A 16,331-nucleotide genomic window follows, 5' to 3' on the forward strand; every position below is an offset into this window, starting at 1 on the left:
ATTCATAAAATTTCCACTGAAAATTCTGTTTGTATATGATTGTTCTCAGGGCAGAGACATTAAATTTATCCACAAGTGCAATCTAGCTTCATGGCTTTACTTAATATTACTGAACACTTTTTGGTGTGGGGCAGTTTAAACAGCCCTTTCATCCTCTTCAGGATAAAAGACTTTTTCCATCATGTGGCTGTGGGAGTTGGTTGGTTTTGGTTTAAACTGAATAATCTGTACGTTTTTTTAAAGAGAAGACAGTATAAATAGAAGTCTTCATAAAAGAACAAGAGAAAACAGAGCTGATTTTTACCTAGAATATCTGCATGTAATGTGTGGGATAGAGGGAGTCTTTATTTGGAAGTGCAAATCAGAATAGTCTGTGGATAAACCCCTGGCTTTAAATGAGAGGAGTGTACATCAGAGTAAAAAAGGTTTTGTCAAGAGAAACTTAAGTTTTAATTCTTTATCTTCAGTGCTCACCATGGCCAGATACTCCTACAACATTTGTGAACAACAGTCCGACTCCTGCTCCGACTTTCACCTCTGCTCAGCACAACACCTACAGTGTCCCAGACAGGTAGGTTTCTGTTCTGTGTCCCCATTAAAGGCAGCATTGTAATCAGGCTTATTCAGAACATTTTCTGGCTAAATTCAACTGTGTTCTGTTTCCACTGGGCAATGGGGAGATTGTTTTGACCTATATATTCATTTTAGAGTATGACATCTGTATCACATGGTTCAGTTATAAGGTAATTACTGCTGCCTCACCATCTTTCTTTCTCACTATACATTTTGTAAAACAATTTCTTCTCCTTTGTCACATAGCAAATACTTTACCTGTTCACTATTGTAATTTAGTCCTTGTCTATGGAAACGATTTTTAGCTTTTTTCAGTAAGAAGAGTCTTCATTTCCATCATACACAGTTAGTATAATTTGCAAGAAAAAGACCCAACAAATATCTTCAAAAACTTTTAAACAAAAAATGCATTGGTGAAAGCATTTTGTTTTGAAATGTTAATTAAACTACTGTAGCCAAACCTGCAGTTCATCCAAAAATTATTGCCAGTGGTGTGGTCTGATCCATATACTGTGGAATGGTCTTTCTCTTAAGTTTAACAAGTTGCAGTCTTTTTATTCTTTCAATTGTGATATTTATTCTTTTGGAAATTTCAAGTTAATTTTCAACAATGGTTAAATATTTTGGTTTATAGAATTCTAGTAATACTTGGTTTTATTTTTTAATCTGCAGCAATTCTTCCTCCCCAAATCATCAAGGAGATGGAACCTCTCAAGGGTCAGGAGATGTGAGTGTTTGCTTTCTGGTATTGTTCATATATTTGTATAGCTGTGTCAGAATATTTGATTTGCACTTGATGTTATAAGAAAGTGTTGAACTGAGGGAGATCTTTTTTAATTGCTTGGGTTTTGTTTGGTTTTTTTAGTATCCAAATTATCGTATCCAACCTTGTTTCTTACAGCAGCTTCATCCTTCAGCCACAATCCAGGAAACTCAGCAATGGTTGCTCAAGAATAGGTTCTCTGCCTATACAAGGCTTTTTTCAAATTTCTCAGGTATCTATAGTTTACTTTTTTCCTTTCATTGTGTTACTGAGCAGGTTCTGTGTGGGAAAAGTGTTCTCTAAGAACATTATGGTATCCATATTTATGCATCTTTATTTACTAATTTGCTGGTTAAAGAGCAGTGCAGTTCTCACTGTATGTCTGAACACAAGACATGGCACTAGGTGGACTGTGTGGGGCTGTTTGCTTTTTTAGTATTCCTTGGAATTGTGCAAAGGGTGGTATGACATGCTACTCACCATAAGTAAATTCCTTTTTCTTTGGTGACACTTGATGGGGACACTGTTGTGAACAATGCCAGCTCTCTGCCTCTTGGCTTAGCTCATGCTTCTGTCAGAATTCCTTTCTACCAGGCTTTTTCTCTGGGTAGGTTTATTCTGCTGCTGCTGGTTATTTTTTGACCTGTGCATCTTGTATGAGTATTGCTGAGCTTTCTCCATGAACTGTAGTACCAAATTTCTGACAAAGACTCTTGGAAATTTTTTCTTCTTTTTCATTATTATCTTTATAAAAGTCAAGTACTAGCTAGCTGGCTTTTTTTTTTTTTTTTTGAAGCAAGAGGTGTAGTATATATGAATTTTATTATGCTACCTCAGGTCTGGGTTATTTTTAACTATAGTATTTAAGGGCTTTGATCAGTTATTTTTGCTGGCTTTTATTTGTGCATTCCTGGATAGTCTGTGGAGTATTTTCATACATAAAGACTATTTTTTTCCTGTTTTCCCACTCATCTATTACAGTGACTGATATTTCAGAGTGTTGTTTTCTTCTCGGACACTCATGCTGCTTCTCAAATAATCTGTCCTCCTATTTTTGCTTCAGCAGCTCCGTCTGTACTCGAGTGCATTGTTGTAATTTAAGTGCACAGAGGCAGTGATGGATGGGTAGTTGAATGTCTGGGATAATTCACTGCGTGACAAACCATGGAATATTTTTGCTCTATATTTTGAATGTGTTCAAAATACACTACCTGGGGTGCCAGTAAAAATCACTGTTTCTCTAGAACAGTCATCTCTCTCCACAGAAACTGTGTGCCTTGCAGACTCGTGCTGTTCTAAAGCTGTAAACAGCATAAACTGTAATTCACCACCTTTGGAAAACAGGTTGATTTGTTTGGCACTTCCTTGAGCCTGGTCTGAAGTTAACTTATTCCTGTGTCCCAAATTCTGTTTTTGTCATGGTGAAGTTTGCTAGTCTTGGTTTAAATGAACATACCATTTATTTTAGAAACAATTTATGTGCTACAGTAATCTTCATTAAATCCTCATGTGTTTGTCCAGGTGCTGATTTATTAAAGCTGACAAGAGAAGATCTGGTACAAATCTGTGGTCCAGCCGATGGAATTCGGCTGTATAATGCACTGAAATCCAGGTGATGTGCTCACTGAGGCTGAGTGGCTTTAGATGGGGGATTCTAGAACTGGGAGATGTGGGAAGTTAGTGTCAGGATTGGCTTGGTGCCTGTGTGATCTGCTTCAGGAGCTAGCAGCAGTGTTTAAAACTCTCCTCCTGTGCACCCCTCCAGGGCACGCCCAGGTGAGGTGCAGGTGGGCTGTAAGGCTGCACCAGTGCAGCTGGGCCCTGGACAGTTTCTTGGACATGGATGGATGAATTTATTGCCAAGGCTCAAAACTGGTCATTTGGGGAGCTAAGAACACCCCCTGAGGCCTTTTGAGGTTACAGGTATTGAGTGCTAACATAACACAGGCAGCATCCCAGGGGATGTCTGATTCTGTCTGAAATGGGTGTTTGGTACTCCTGGCCCTCCTGGAAGAACTGCAGTTGTTACTTGTGATGGTGTTCACAGGGGCCTTAGGAAGAGGGAAGAGACGAGAATGTTGACTCCATGTTTCAGAAGGTTTGATTTATTATTTTATGATATATATTATATTAAAAGTATACTAAAAGAATGGAAGAAAGGATTTCATCAGAAGGCTAGCTAAGAATAGAAAAGGAATGGTAAGAAAGGCTTGTGACTGACCAGAGAGTCCGAGACAGCTGGACTGGGATTGGCCATTAATTAGAAACAACCAATCACAGATCCACCTGTTGCATTCCACAGCAGCAGATAATCATTGTTTACATTTTGTTCCTGAGGCCTCTCACCTTCTCAGGAGAAAAAATCCGAAGGAAAGGATTTTTCAGAAAATACCGTAAGCTACAGTTACTCAGTAGTCCTGTTACAGGAGTCCAACAAGCAGCATCCATAGGATGCTGAATCTGAATGGATTGAAGTTTTGTTTAAATTCAGCAGCATCTGAGACCACTTACTTAAATAAAGATTAATTTTTTTGGGCTCAGTGCTGAAAGCCGTATCAAGTGTACTGTTAGCATGACAAACCTACAGTTGTGGCATATCAGCCCCTGTATTTGCAGGGCACATGCCTTTAGTGTGACCCCTTGTGATTTCCTTGGCCTGCAGGTCCGTGAGGCCCCGTTTAACAATCTACGTGTGCCAGGAGCCCCTCCGGAGCATCCAGCTGGAGCGGCAGGACGCGGGCAGCACGGACAGCAACGGTGCAATATACGGTACCATGTACAGCTCAGGGAACACGGCTGGGCTCGGGCAGGACAGCTGCAGGGCTGGGGAAGGGGCTCAGCTGCTGCTCCTGGTGTACAAAGCAACCGTGGGAAGTTGTATCACAACACAATTGCTGCTTTAACAGCACAGAGCAAAAAGAACCTGAAGGCTCTCGAGGTTAAACCATTGAGTGTTTTCAGTCTGTTGATAAAACTGTAGTTACGTCTGTGGTGGTGTTCGCAGGGGTCCCAGGACAAAGGAAGAGATGAAAATCTTGACTCCATGTTTCAGAAGGCTGGTTTATTATTTTATAATAATATATTATATTAAAACTATACTAAAAGAATAGAAGAAATAATTTCTTCAGAAGGCTATCAAGCAATAGAAAGGAATGATAATAAAATATTGTGACTGACCAGAGAGTCTCGAGACAGCTAGACTGTGACTGGCCATTAAATAAAAACAACCACAAGACCAATCACAGATCCACCTGTTGCATTCCACAGCAGCAGATAATTATTGGTTACATTTTGTTTCCGAGGCCTCTCAGCTTCTCAGGAGAAAAGATCCTAACAAAAGGATTTTTCTTAAAATATGTCCGTGACATACATGGTCATGAATGGAGGAGTTCTGGAATCAGCTGTGCTTGTTGTTACAGACAAGGCATCAGCCATATCAGTGTAGGTGCATGTAAAAGCTTCATGCAAATAAAACAATTCTTTCCCATTTTCTATAAGATTTTACTGTCACTTTCTGTGCAACTGAACTAAAACTGTAGAGCCTGGAAGAGGAAAAACAGCCAAGTAGTAAATGTGCTCCTGCTTTTAGTATTATTTCCCTGACAACTGTTGATTCAACACAGATGGAAATGTAACTGTTTATTCGTAAATCCATGTCACTCTTACAATTAATAGAATGAAGCTATTTAAAATTATTCTTTACTTGCTCTTGGCTTTGAGAGACCTCTCTTCCCAGCTAAAATCTGCACAGGCTACTTCAATAGTGCTTGTGAATTTTCCATGCAAGAATTGAGGTGGAGGAGGGTTTGTAAATAAAATACTGCTGCTTGTCAAATACATGTTTTCTCTCAGGATATCTTCAGCCAGAAGAATGTGCAGACTTGGAGCTGCCAAGGGTTTGTTGCACTGTTAAATAAAGATACCGAACTGTAAATACAGCTTCAAATTAAACAGCTGCTTTGTCTTACTGTTCTCTTTACTGTGTTCCATTCAGCTCTGAGATCATCTGTAGAAAGTTAATTCAGACAGTTGCAAAAGGCTTTATTTACCAAAACCACAAAATCTACGTCTGTATTCAAAGCAGGAGCATAGGCACATTAAGTGGGATGTAGGTATTACCTGATTCTTTAGAGACTTCCCAAAATTGCTTTCAAAACCATCTTTAGGTGACTCTCTAAAGATCCATTTTTAAATCTGTTTGACATGATTGTACCTTTTTGTGCAGGATACAGGAAAAAATGTGGAAGTTGCCTTCAGTCTTGGAGCAAATAGAAGCCTCCCCCATTAGAGTTGTGTTTATGACTTTTCCCTTGAAAGAAAAGTTAGGGAAGTTCATGCTCTTAATGAGAACAGGGAGAGAGTAATCTTAAAGTTTTAGGTTTTAAAATTTTTGAAGGTATAAAGTAAATAAATAAACAAATTCAGGTATTTTCATATAGCCATTAGTAACATGCTTATGTAAACGATGTTCTTCTTGCAGTTTATCATGCAATCTACTTAGAGGAGATGGCAGCCTCCGAAGTCACACGCAAGCTTGCTTTGGCATTTAATATTCCTTTGCATCAGATCAACCAAGTTTACAGACAGGGTCCCACAGGCATCCACATTCTTGTTAGTGATCAGGTAATTGAGATTTTATTTTTTTGGCATTTTATTTATGACTGGGAGTGGTGGGTTTTCTTATGCTTGCTCATTTATTACTGGTTTTTCTGTTTGATAATGCAACCCTAGTGTTTGCTGACATTTAGAGTATTTTTTTCCTTTACAGGAACAGACAGATTCTTTAAATGTGACTTTTCCTGTGCCTGACTAAACTGAAACTATGAGAAGACAGAGGCAGCTGGTTTATATAGTTCTGAGAAGCTGCAGCAATTATTTAGTACATATTTATTTTGAGCACACCCAAAGGCAGAGAGCATTTGAACACTGTTGAACTCTGCTTGTTCAAGTGTCTGCTCCACAGAGTTCCAAAAACACAGCCAGCAGTAATAGGCTCCCAGCTGGTTGTCACAAGAGTAAAAAGCAGTATTTTAATTTGGTGTATGCCTGTCACTTGCTGAAGAAAACCAAAAATACATGATTGCTCACAAAAGGCTGTGTTTAATATCATGGTTGTTGAGGGTTGTTTTTGTTTGTGTTTTGGTCATACTCAGAAGGTTTTGAAATTTTTTTTTTCTTTTAGATGGTTCAAAACTTTCAAGATGAGAGTTGTTTCTTATTCACCACAATAAAAGGTATGTTGTCTTTTCTGACAGTCTAAAACTTAATCATTTATTCCAGCCAGAAGCATTCTTTAAAAATTACAGAAGTTTTGCATACACAGTAACAGAAGATATTCAGAGTTCTTCCTCACCTAGCCAGATTTCAGCCTTTGTGTAGCATCTCAGGCTCTTCTCTGAACTTTCAGTTCAGAACCAGTGCAGGATTTGGTAACAAACCTTATGTAAAATTCAGTCAGCCATCACTGGACAGGGATGCTGCTAATAATTGCTGAGAATGGTGAAGGTTCAAAATAGGTTTAAAAAAATATCAAAAATCCTGGCAGTAGTACCTCTGAAGTTCAGAAACTGAATGTTAACTGAGTCCTGAGAGTCAGCAGAACTGAGCATAACATTCTGTTGTTTCTCTGCTAGTCAATAGTCAGCTTCATTCAATAGGCTGCTGTTGAATCCCACCCTTCCACAGAACTCCATTTTATTTCTGGTACAGGGTGCCAGCAAATGGCTGTAATCAGTGGACAAGTTGGACTCTGTACAGAAACTGCACCTACCTACAGAAACCGTCCCTCTTTGAAGATCCAGTCACAAATCATTAATCATAACACTTTTGTTTAGCACAAGTAGGAAACCTTTAAGTTTTTGTTGTAGCTGAGTTTATTTTCAAAAGTCCATACTAGGGTGTTTTGGTGTATTTGCTTATATGTCCGTGATTCTATTCAGGAAGGACAAACAGACAATTCCTTTGTTTTTTTTCAGCTGAAAATGGAGAAGGCTTCCATATAATTCTGAAGTGACATCACACACTTGCTAGACTGATACTCCAATGCAGAATGAAGTCCTGCCTAAAGACTATGAAGATCATCCAAAACCTTAGGATCTAACTTCACTGTATAAGATGTTTCATATTGAAAACACAAAATGACCTTTCTAATGAGCTGTTTGATAGGTGAACTTTCTTATCACTGCCATAGCTAAGTGTCCTCATGAGAGGTATAATGCCATGACAGCTTCTGTACAGGCATGGAAGACAATGTAAGCAAAGGTGCTTGCCCTTCACTGAAATAAGGCAAACTATGGCCAGTAGATACAGTTTATAGAAGCAAAGCAGTGCTGCTTTTCTACTACCTGTATCCAGTTGGAGATGAATGTAAACTTATTTTGGGGCATTTACCTTTCTGTGCCAGTTTGTCTGTTACGTGCTTGTACCTTAGGCTGGTTTTATTTTTTGATGTTAGCAGAGCACATGCTAATCTGTGTGGAGATGAGTAGTTAAGGTGATAGTGATCAGGTTGTCAGGTCTTTGAGAGTCAAGCTGTCAAAACAGCTTCCCGTGTAAATTGTGTATAAGAGTGTATGTAAGAAGTGTAAATTCCAGAACAGGGCTTTTAAGAAGCCCTAGACAGATGCAATATATGCATGCAGCAAACTGCATTATCAATAGTACCTTATTGGAGGGATTAATATAAATCCTATGGGGTACCAAGTAATTGTGTTTTGCTTTAATGAATTTAATGGAAAAGAATTGCCTATGCATCCTTTATGTTTAGTTTCCTAGGTTCTCTGCAGAGCACTGCTGCAGTTTAACTCTTTGCTTGTAAAATTGTGGGTTTAAAAATACTGGCAGTGAGAAGTGGGGTTTTCAGTGGAATTATGCAGATGAGGGAAGATGACCCACTGGCACCACAGGGCTGTCATAGCTTTCAGCAGCATCAAATAAATTGCTTGAGAAACACTAAATACACACCCTGTAAGTTCCTTCCCAGCAGGTGACTGCCCTGCTGGAGCTCCTATTCTGGACAAATCTCTTCTTACATTTCAGTTGACCTTCCTGCACCCTCCATCCATCCATCCATCCATACTGTACACGTGTTACAGTGCCTCTTCCATATGACCAAATACTTATTTTCTCTGAAACAGGCAATGTGCTTTCTTGGTATTTGGATGTGTCTTGTAAAGTCATGGCACAGCATTTCCTAGGCTAACATTAAGTTTCAATTGGTCAGGTACTTAGAGGGGAGTATTTCCAGAGGTATTAAGCGATGGTTTCAGAGCTGTTATTCTGTGCCTTTGGAAAGTTCCAACTTGGATCTCTGGCTTAGAAGCTTGGGAATAGTTTGCTTTTTATGCTGCAGTGTTCCATGTAAACCAATACTACAGCATGTAAAAAAGCAACTTGACTTTTTCATTTCCCCTTCCATAACTGGCTCAAGTGCTTAGCAGAAAAGCTTCTGAAAGCTGTAGCATTTTGAAAATTTAAATTCATCAAACCTAGAGTTTTTTTCCTATTTTTGGTTGGGTTTTTTTTTTTTTTCTGCACTGAAAGGAAAATTTTATGTACTTAAACATTTCTGCCTATAAGTTGTTCATCTTTGGTATTGTTTGGTCCTAGTATTTTCCTGAACTGACACTTGTGTCTTTTTAGCTCACACCATATTCAAATCCAAATGTTTTATAAAAGTGGAAAAATCCTTGATTGGAAAGTATCCAAATATCTAATTTTAAAGAATATTGAAAGTTGTACAGTAGTTTGTCCAGCTCACTTGAAATTGGAATTAAATTATGGCACCAGCAAATGGCTTTTGTTTTTTAATAAGATGTACACATTTCAATTTAAGTATAATAAATGTTTTTCAATAATTTTGTAAATGTGCTTTTCTTTTTGTTTACTTCTTTTTTTCCCACACCCACATTAGAGACAGTCCATTGCTGAGATTTAGACTAATTACAAGACCTGCCCTAGCAAGAATAGTTGGTCAAGGTAAGGAAGGGAAATAAACCAGCCCTGCAGAATGTCCTGCACACCATGCATTCACATGGATCTTCTGCTTCTAGTAGAAATCTTCTTAGATTTGAAATAATTCCAACAAATTCAAGTTTGACATCAGCTGATTGTTTATTTAAGTGTCCTATATCAGAGTAGATTCCATTTGTTTTTGTACATCTTCAATGCAATAGACTTACAAGGTTCATTATGGTCTTAGAAAAAAAAAATGAGCCAACAAAAGGCAACACATATTGACATATTGGTACCAATGACTGCCCTGGTACAGTTGAGAATAAAACCTAGTTAAAACTCTCATGAGACCAGCAGTGACTGAATGGAACTCTTCAGTATGATTGTAACAGCACTCCACTCCTGTGCAAAGGAAGCCCAGATTGGCTTCCTTTGTACTGGTAAAGAAATTCATGTACTGTAGTCTAAGGTGTAATTTAGCCCCAAAGCTGAGCTCTTTAATTTACTGTCCCCCTCGTCTGTGAGTCCACACAACCCAGCCACTGCTGGCCACAGAAGTTCATGTTCACGCTCACTCCTTCTTAGAAGTTGTTTAAAATTTGCAGGGGGACAATGGCAGTACTGTCCAGTAGTAGCTTTTCCAACTGCTTTTTAATTTTCAGTAAACACAGGCCCTGAACTCTTAAAACACACACACAGTCAAACTTACACAAAAAAAGCTTTCTGAATTGTCAAGTAGTTTCTCTCAGTTAATTTAATTGCTTAACATAAAAAGTTTATCTAATTGTCTAGCACTGAAAAACTAAGGATGAAAGCATGGCCTTAAGAGTTAATACACAGATTTTTATCATCATTATTATCATTGAGAAGCTGACAGCTTCTTAACCAAATGTGAAGAGTTTGGCTTTCTACATTTGAAAACCACAGGTTTGGTATGGTTCAACTCCTGCCTACAGCTAAGCCCATATGCTTGTCCCTAAAACAGGTGGGCCAAACTGAATTCCTTGCTCCATCCTGCCTTCTGTAGCTGAACTTGTTTTCCATTCATCTGTAGAAAAGCATGTGTGCTACACCTCTCCTCCTGGAAGCGCTGCATCCTTTCCTTCCAGCCCGCGGGGATGGCGTCGGCACAAGCTCCATGGCCGGCTGTGGCAGCTCCATGGCTGGATGTGGCTGCACCAGGGCTGGCTGTGGCACACCAGGGCTGGCTCTGGCAGCTCCATGGCTGGATGTGGCTGCACCAGGGCTGGCTGTGGCACACCAGGGCTGGCTCTGGCAGCTCCATGGCTGGATGTGGCACACCAGGGCTGGCTATGGCAGCTCCAGGGCTGGCTGTGGCAGCAGGCACAGCAAAGTGCACAGGCTCCACCACAGTGCATTTCTTACCCCGTTCAAGGCCGATGGCATCGGGCACAACCTGCATTGGTGACGGCCAAGCTTTGTACCAGCAGAGTTCAACTGAACCAAGTCCAAAAACTTGGGAAGTACTTCTAGTTCTATGGTATCTGGAGGTACTACCTTACCTTTGACATTACCTATTATGTCCTGTTACATAATTAAATATGAAGCTGAATCATGAAAAAGAACAAGCTGCTGTTTTACTGTAGGAGCTTATGATTACTTTGCATTTTTTGGTCAACATCTGCTAAAGCTGATTTGTCTTTAAAACCTGATACTTGATCTGTGGTGTATATTACAGAACAGCAGGCTCAGTTCCTTGGCGTGGCAGCTCAAGCCCCACGTGACAGTGGCACTTCACACCGAGTAGTGCTGACAAATGCAAATGAACTTCCAAGTTTTGTGAACTTCCACCAAGTAGCTGCTCCACTGCAATGCCCACACGTTTGACACGGTACCACAGTTCTCATGCCAACAGAAAGAAGGAGTTACTAATACAAACCAAAGCATCACCAACTTAATCCACAGCTGCACATTACGTTAAGATTTTTACCTGGAAAAAAAAAAAGCTTTTCTTGTCACAAAACTGGATGACCAAACACCCAAACACCACCATTAGGACTTGTCAGGAAACCGACTCCTTCTGCTGACTTGCCGTCCCATTCTTCAACAACAACATTTCCTGTGTGGCTGCACTGGCTGTCAGAGGATGATACAGCATCTGCAGAGGCGCTGCCCGCTCCCTCCCACCGACGGAGGGGGAGTCACTGGAGCAAAGTAAGCATGAACTTTCACGTGAGGTAGATGAGCCTGTGGGTGAAAAGGCTGCATTATAATGGCAGAGAAAGAACAGAACTGAAAAGAGAAGCAGCACACCTCACCTGTTGTGCCAGCAAGTGCTATCTCATTAAGGTTAGTTAGCTATGAAGGAAGCCTCTATACAGTGGATACCAGCCAAGCTGTCTTCTCCTCACATGTCATTCCTCATGACCCATCCAGTAAGGCACACCACTGTCTGGGCACTCAACCTGCACACGGCTCCCTCTGGTTCCCCAACAAAGCACTGATGAGCCCAGACAGTGCAGTAGCAGGAGAGGCACAGGTTTTGCTATAGGGGCAAGAGGGATGGACCCTGGCTACTAAGGGACAACTTCTCTGAACCTTATCTCCCATATTTCTGCTGCTGTTCTCATTCTGGAAAGCAGCATGAAATAAAATTGTGTTTCTGCCTTCAATTTGAGTCACTATCAGGGATGATCTTTCTGGTTGCAAAAGTGTTTGGATGCAAATTTGGGATACGAAGCCACAGACAAGTTTAACTTCAAGGCTAAAACGCTGCCTCCACAATGCAGGTGGTCTCTGACCTAATGGGTGAGATACTTGGGGGAAAGGTTTGGGGCTGGGTTCCAGGGCCTGAGGCCCCACAGCCCATCAACTGAAATATCCATGCAGATGTTTTACTGTTGGCTCTGTGTATTAACGTATATTTAGGATTTAGCATGCCACTACACCATCCTAAAAACAGAGGACTCTACTTGAAAAAAATACAGAAGGCAGAAGATAAGAGCTCATCATTCCAAAGCAGAATGTCACAAGTTAGAACTGGCAATTACTGCTGTTCATAGAGGGAAGTTACACACATGGGGACCTAACAGGACAGTCAGACGGTTTATCCAGCCTTCCATGCCTGGGACACCTGTAGGACTCCTACAGTCTCAAGCAGCACCAAGAGCTCTGGCATTTGCACAGGAACAAGGCAGGAAACACCTACTCTGATCCGTTTGATGCCAGCTCGTGTGACCTGCTGGCAGTCGTACAGCTCGATTCTCTCCAGGTTGTGGCAGTTCTCCAGGTGCTCCAGAGTCACATCCGTGATGAGGAGACAGTTATCGAGCTCCAGCACCTGCAGCCGCTCGTGCCCACACGTGCTGTTGCTCAGATGAAGAATCCCATCATCAGTGATCAGTTCACAGTGAGATAAGCTCTGAAACAGAGAGACAAACAATTAACAACATCCCTCAGTTACTCAAGCCTTTGGACAGCAGAAGTCCTCTTCAACCTCCTTCACTCCGGTGGTAAACAGCTACAAATAATACACAGCTGAAACCCATAAGAGTAAAAAAAGAAACTGCTTTATTTAACAAAATGGCTGTACTTGATTTTAACTTTGCTTCAAAACAAGCTGAGTCCCAAAACACATCACTGGCAAAGCTCCTCAGCCCCTTTGCTCTTTATGAATGTGGGAATTCTTTTCCAATTGTCCCACACAGTGCAAACAGCTCTGTGCCAGGAACAACTTTAAAGGATGATTGAGAACTTAGGGGAATAGATGAGTATCTGCTCAGGGGTTGCTGTTTCACAGCTGCCATGGTCTCATATATACACCAAGCCCGTGCAAGTCCACACAGATGGAGAACAATCACAATAGACTGATTTGCCAAATAATGATTTCAAAGAAAAACAAGCCATGAACATTTGGCACCTCAGGCTGTACAGACAAGGAGCAATAAACATCTTGTACAGCTGCAGGAGCAGTCTTTTCTGCAACAGTCAGCATAATAAACCAAAAAAATCTGCTCCTCTTCAGCACATTTTTTTACTCCCTTGAATTTGAAGAACATGGAAAATGATGTTGCATCTCGGGCAGTGGCACCACATAAAGCACTCTCCTCATTTCTTCAGGGAATTCGTGACTTTTGGAGAAGCACGGATGATGACAACAACAGGAAACAGACATTGCTCAGAGGCAGCTGAAAAAACCCTTTGTCACCACTGAAATGAATGCTCTCAAGTCTTCCCCAGTGAAATCTGCAGCATCTGTGAACTCCTCTCTTGCCCTGGGCTCTGAGCTGGTGCCTTGCTTTATGCTCAGCCCTGTGTTCTGCCTGTACTTGCACCTAAGCCTAACAGTGCTGGGTAATGAAGTAGCATTTCCTTGCCCCAAGTAGTTCTTTTCAGACAGTAATTGATGAAGAAACACTTGCAGCAGCCCAAAAGCACTTTTTAACTCAGAGCAAGCAAACAGCAGGGCTCAAAAGGACCTCCTGCCAAACCCCCAACTCTAACATGCAACATTTCCCCTCTCTGGGTACAACACATCTTTTCATTCCAGCCTGAAAAGGCAACCTGGGGACTTCCAACCTTACTTCACCTCAGCTACAGTCAGAGCATTTCCTTCCTGCTACCAGACACATGAGGTCTGTCCTGCTCTTTGAAATAATTTGGCCTCAACTTTTTTTACCTTTGCTCTACAGAATGAGCAGGGAACCCAGGAAAGGCTGGGAGACAGGTCTGCATCTCCCTGGAGTCTGACAGGAGCCACCTTCAGATCCAGCTGGTCCAATTTTACACACCAAGTGTGAGCACCCAGCAGGGACTCCAAGCAGCACCACGAGGGCAAACTGTCTCCAAAAGACAGCAGAAATGAAGTGCTTGCCCCTACCAACAGTGTTTTAACTCCTGACGCCCATTCAGGCAGTCTCTCAAGTCTTCAAACACATCAGCTCTCTCCTGTATCTCCTTTCGCTGTGCGCTTGGTTTGGCTCAGAGCCTGGGGACAGTCAGCAGCTGCAGGGTTAACCAACATTCACAGCAGAGCTGCTGTTCCAAGGAAGGACAGGAGGCTGTGAGAAGCTGTTGGCTAATTAGGAGTGTTCCATCCCAGGAAGTAAGCAGCTTATAAAATCAGCTTTCCTGGGACATGGTGTTGGTACTGCAAGGACAATACAGGATGTACAGCTGAGTTTGTAGAACTTTGTAGAACAAATACGCCAAATTATACACACTTCATAGTAAACCACAGGATTTTTCTGACTTTCCAAGCCTACTAAAAAGCATTAATAATGTGGAATTTTACAAATACAATTGCTTGAAATCTTAAGAACAAAGAGATATGGTCAAATTCTTTTGTTGTTGTTGTTAATACATACTAAAAGCTGTGCATAAATCAAGTATGGCATGACATACCATGACAATTTCACATGCTGTGAAAAATTCAATTGTCTTCTCATCTTCAGGACTATTATGAGTATTTCACAGTTTCTCTACTAATTTAAATGTACAATTAAATACATTAACCAGAAATTACTTCTTAAGTGCATTAGGCAATAAAACACTCCAATACTGATGAAGATTTGCCCATTTCCACCATCTACTGAGTCTCCAAACAAGACAAAAGCAAATCCAGAGTCAATCTCTGCAACTCCAAAATGTTTGTTCTAACTGCAAATACCCTAAAGCACAGCTGCAAAGGAGTTTACAGGACATTGGGAGCACCAAGATTAGCTCATGCACTGTATTTGGCACCTGCCTGCCTTGTCTTGTCTTTTCCTGCAATTCTCAGTCACTGCTGTTCACACACAATCTCTGAGTATGTATCCTTCCTATCCACAGTTTATATATAAAGATCTATATACACCAAAGAAATCAAGGTTTCTGGTTCCCTTAGGAAAGCTGTGATGTCTTACCAATGCCACATTTCCCTGTCTTTAGGCAAACACACAAAGGCCAGCAAAGAGAAGCAGGCTCAGAAAAAAATGCTTGGGATTTATGAGGTTTTATGGTATCTCTGTTGAAGCACTGACAGAACTGATAAAAAAGATCTCTTTGTACCAGTTGAGCAAGAACTGGCTGCAACTGGGATTACAATATAAAAATGTGTCCCATATAAATGGCTCCACAGCTCCTGACAACTCATTTGGTTTTCCATCAAGAATGATGGTTCAGAAATGAAACTGGACAGTTGATAAGAAAAAATTAAAAAACCAACAACATTAAATAGTGAACAAGCTCCTTTTAAAAGCCATCTCTCCTCATGCTGCTACCTTAGTAACACTAATCATAACACAATTTAATTAAGGAAGCAGAACACCTTCCTTTAATCCCATCTAAGAACAGATTATAAAGATACTTGTTCTCTCACGTAGATCTAAGTAGTTATAACAAATCTACACTAAAAGCACAACTGGCCTGAAATACAGGAGCTCCTACTGTAAGAACAATCCAGCAATTTTCAAGTGCCTTTATTGAAGAACAAACAAATTTATGTTACCTCAAACTGGGTTTGATGGTCTGAAAGATCTAAGCTACCACTCCCTAGAAAACAGTTCTTTGAAATCCAGTAAGCAGAGTACCCCACTCTCAGTCCTCTCCAATTATGTTCAAAAGTCAAGTCCAAGGAAACCTTCCATAATTTATTATGCAAATGTAAAAAAGTGCTTGGAAAAAAGTGCTTGCATGCAAAACTGCTTACAGAGTGATTCCATTTATCTTCTCTGGGTGGTTTTGTTTATTCAATATTTGATGTGAAGTGTCATACTCCCTAAGAAAACCATTACCGAAAACTTGAGAATACCCATAAAGAATCTAAGTGCTTTAACTTAAATCAAATATGAAGGATGTTAACCATAAAATAAAAGCTTTCTGGTTTTTACTCACTGATTTGGTAACATTTTTTTAATCACACACAATGCATATAAATATTTTAGGAGTGCTGCTTTTAGAATACTTATGAAACTTGCACATATTTTGCACAGTGTCACTCTACATCAGGAATTATTTCTAGACACAGAGGGAACAGCCTGGGCTTGTACTGCAGGAGTTGTCCCTGTGTGTCCTTCCAGGGGGAGCACCACAGGCCACAGAC

General features: G+C 40.6%; 2 protein-coding genes across 7 annotated transcripts in view; one reads left to right on the plus strand and one right to left on the minus strand.

Annotated features, from left to right (window-relative positions):
• UBP1 (upstream binding protein 1) overlaps window positions 1-9,201 on the plus strand; it is a 35,102-nt gene extending 25,901 nt beyond the window's left edge. For 2 of the 4 annotated variants that reach the window (XM_059468857.1, XM_059468873.1), the window contains 8 exons: window positions 468-571; window positions 1,246-1,300; window positions 1,478-1,568; window positions 2,858-2,948; window positions 3,999-4,105; window positions 5,817-5,959; window positions 6,519-6,570; window positions 7,312-9,201. In XM_059468857.1, coding sequence (XP_059324840.1) covers window positions 468-571; window positions 1,246-1,300; window positions 1,478-1,568; window positions 2,858-2,948; window positions 3,999-4,105; window positions 5,817-5,959; window positions 6,519-6,570; window positions 7,312-7,349 — 681 coding nt within the window. In that variant the 3' untranslated portion in view covers window positions 7,350-9,201. Of the gene's footprint in view, window positions 1-467; window positions 572-1,245; window positions 1,301-1,474; window positions 1,569-2,857; window positions 2,949-3,998; window positions 4,106-5,816; window positions 5,960-6,518; window positions 6,571-7,311 lie in introns of all 4 variants that reach the window. The other 2 variants (XM_059468850.1, XM_059468864.1) reach the window with 1 other exon arrangement.
• A 228-nt stretch (window positions 9,202-9,429) lies between these two features.
• The window catches only part of FBXL2 (F-box and leucine rich repeat protein 2), a 51,439-nt gene continuing 44,537 nt past the window's right edge, over window positions 9,430-16,331 (minus strand). For 2 of the 3 annotated variants that reach the window (XM_059479875.1, XM_059479860.1), the window contains 2 exons: window positions 12,459-12,671; window positions 9,430-11,497 (listed from right to left, as the gene is read on the minus strand). In XM_059479875.1, the coding sequence (XP_059335858.1) occupies window positions 11,390-11,497; window positions 12,459-12,671 (321 nt within the window). In that variant the 3' untranslated portion in view covers window positions 9,430-11,389. The remainder of the gene's footprint in view (window positions 11,498-12,458; window positions 12,672-16,331) is intronic. The other variant, XR_009419222.1, reaches the window with a different exon arrangement.

The sequence above is a fragment of the Ammospiza nelsoni genome, chromosome 1 (assembly GCF_027579445.1).
Source record: "Ammospiza nelsoni isolate bAmmNel1 chromosome 1, bAmmNel1.pri, whole genome shotgun sequence".
NCBI classification, from domain to species: domain Eukaryota; kingdom Metazoa; phylum Chordata; class Aves; order Passeriformes; family Passerellidae; genus Ammospiza; species Ammospiza nelsoni.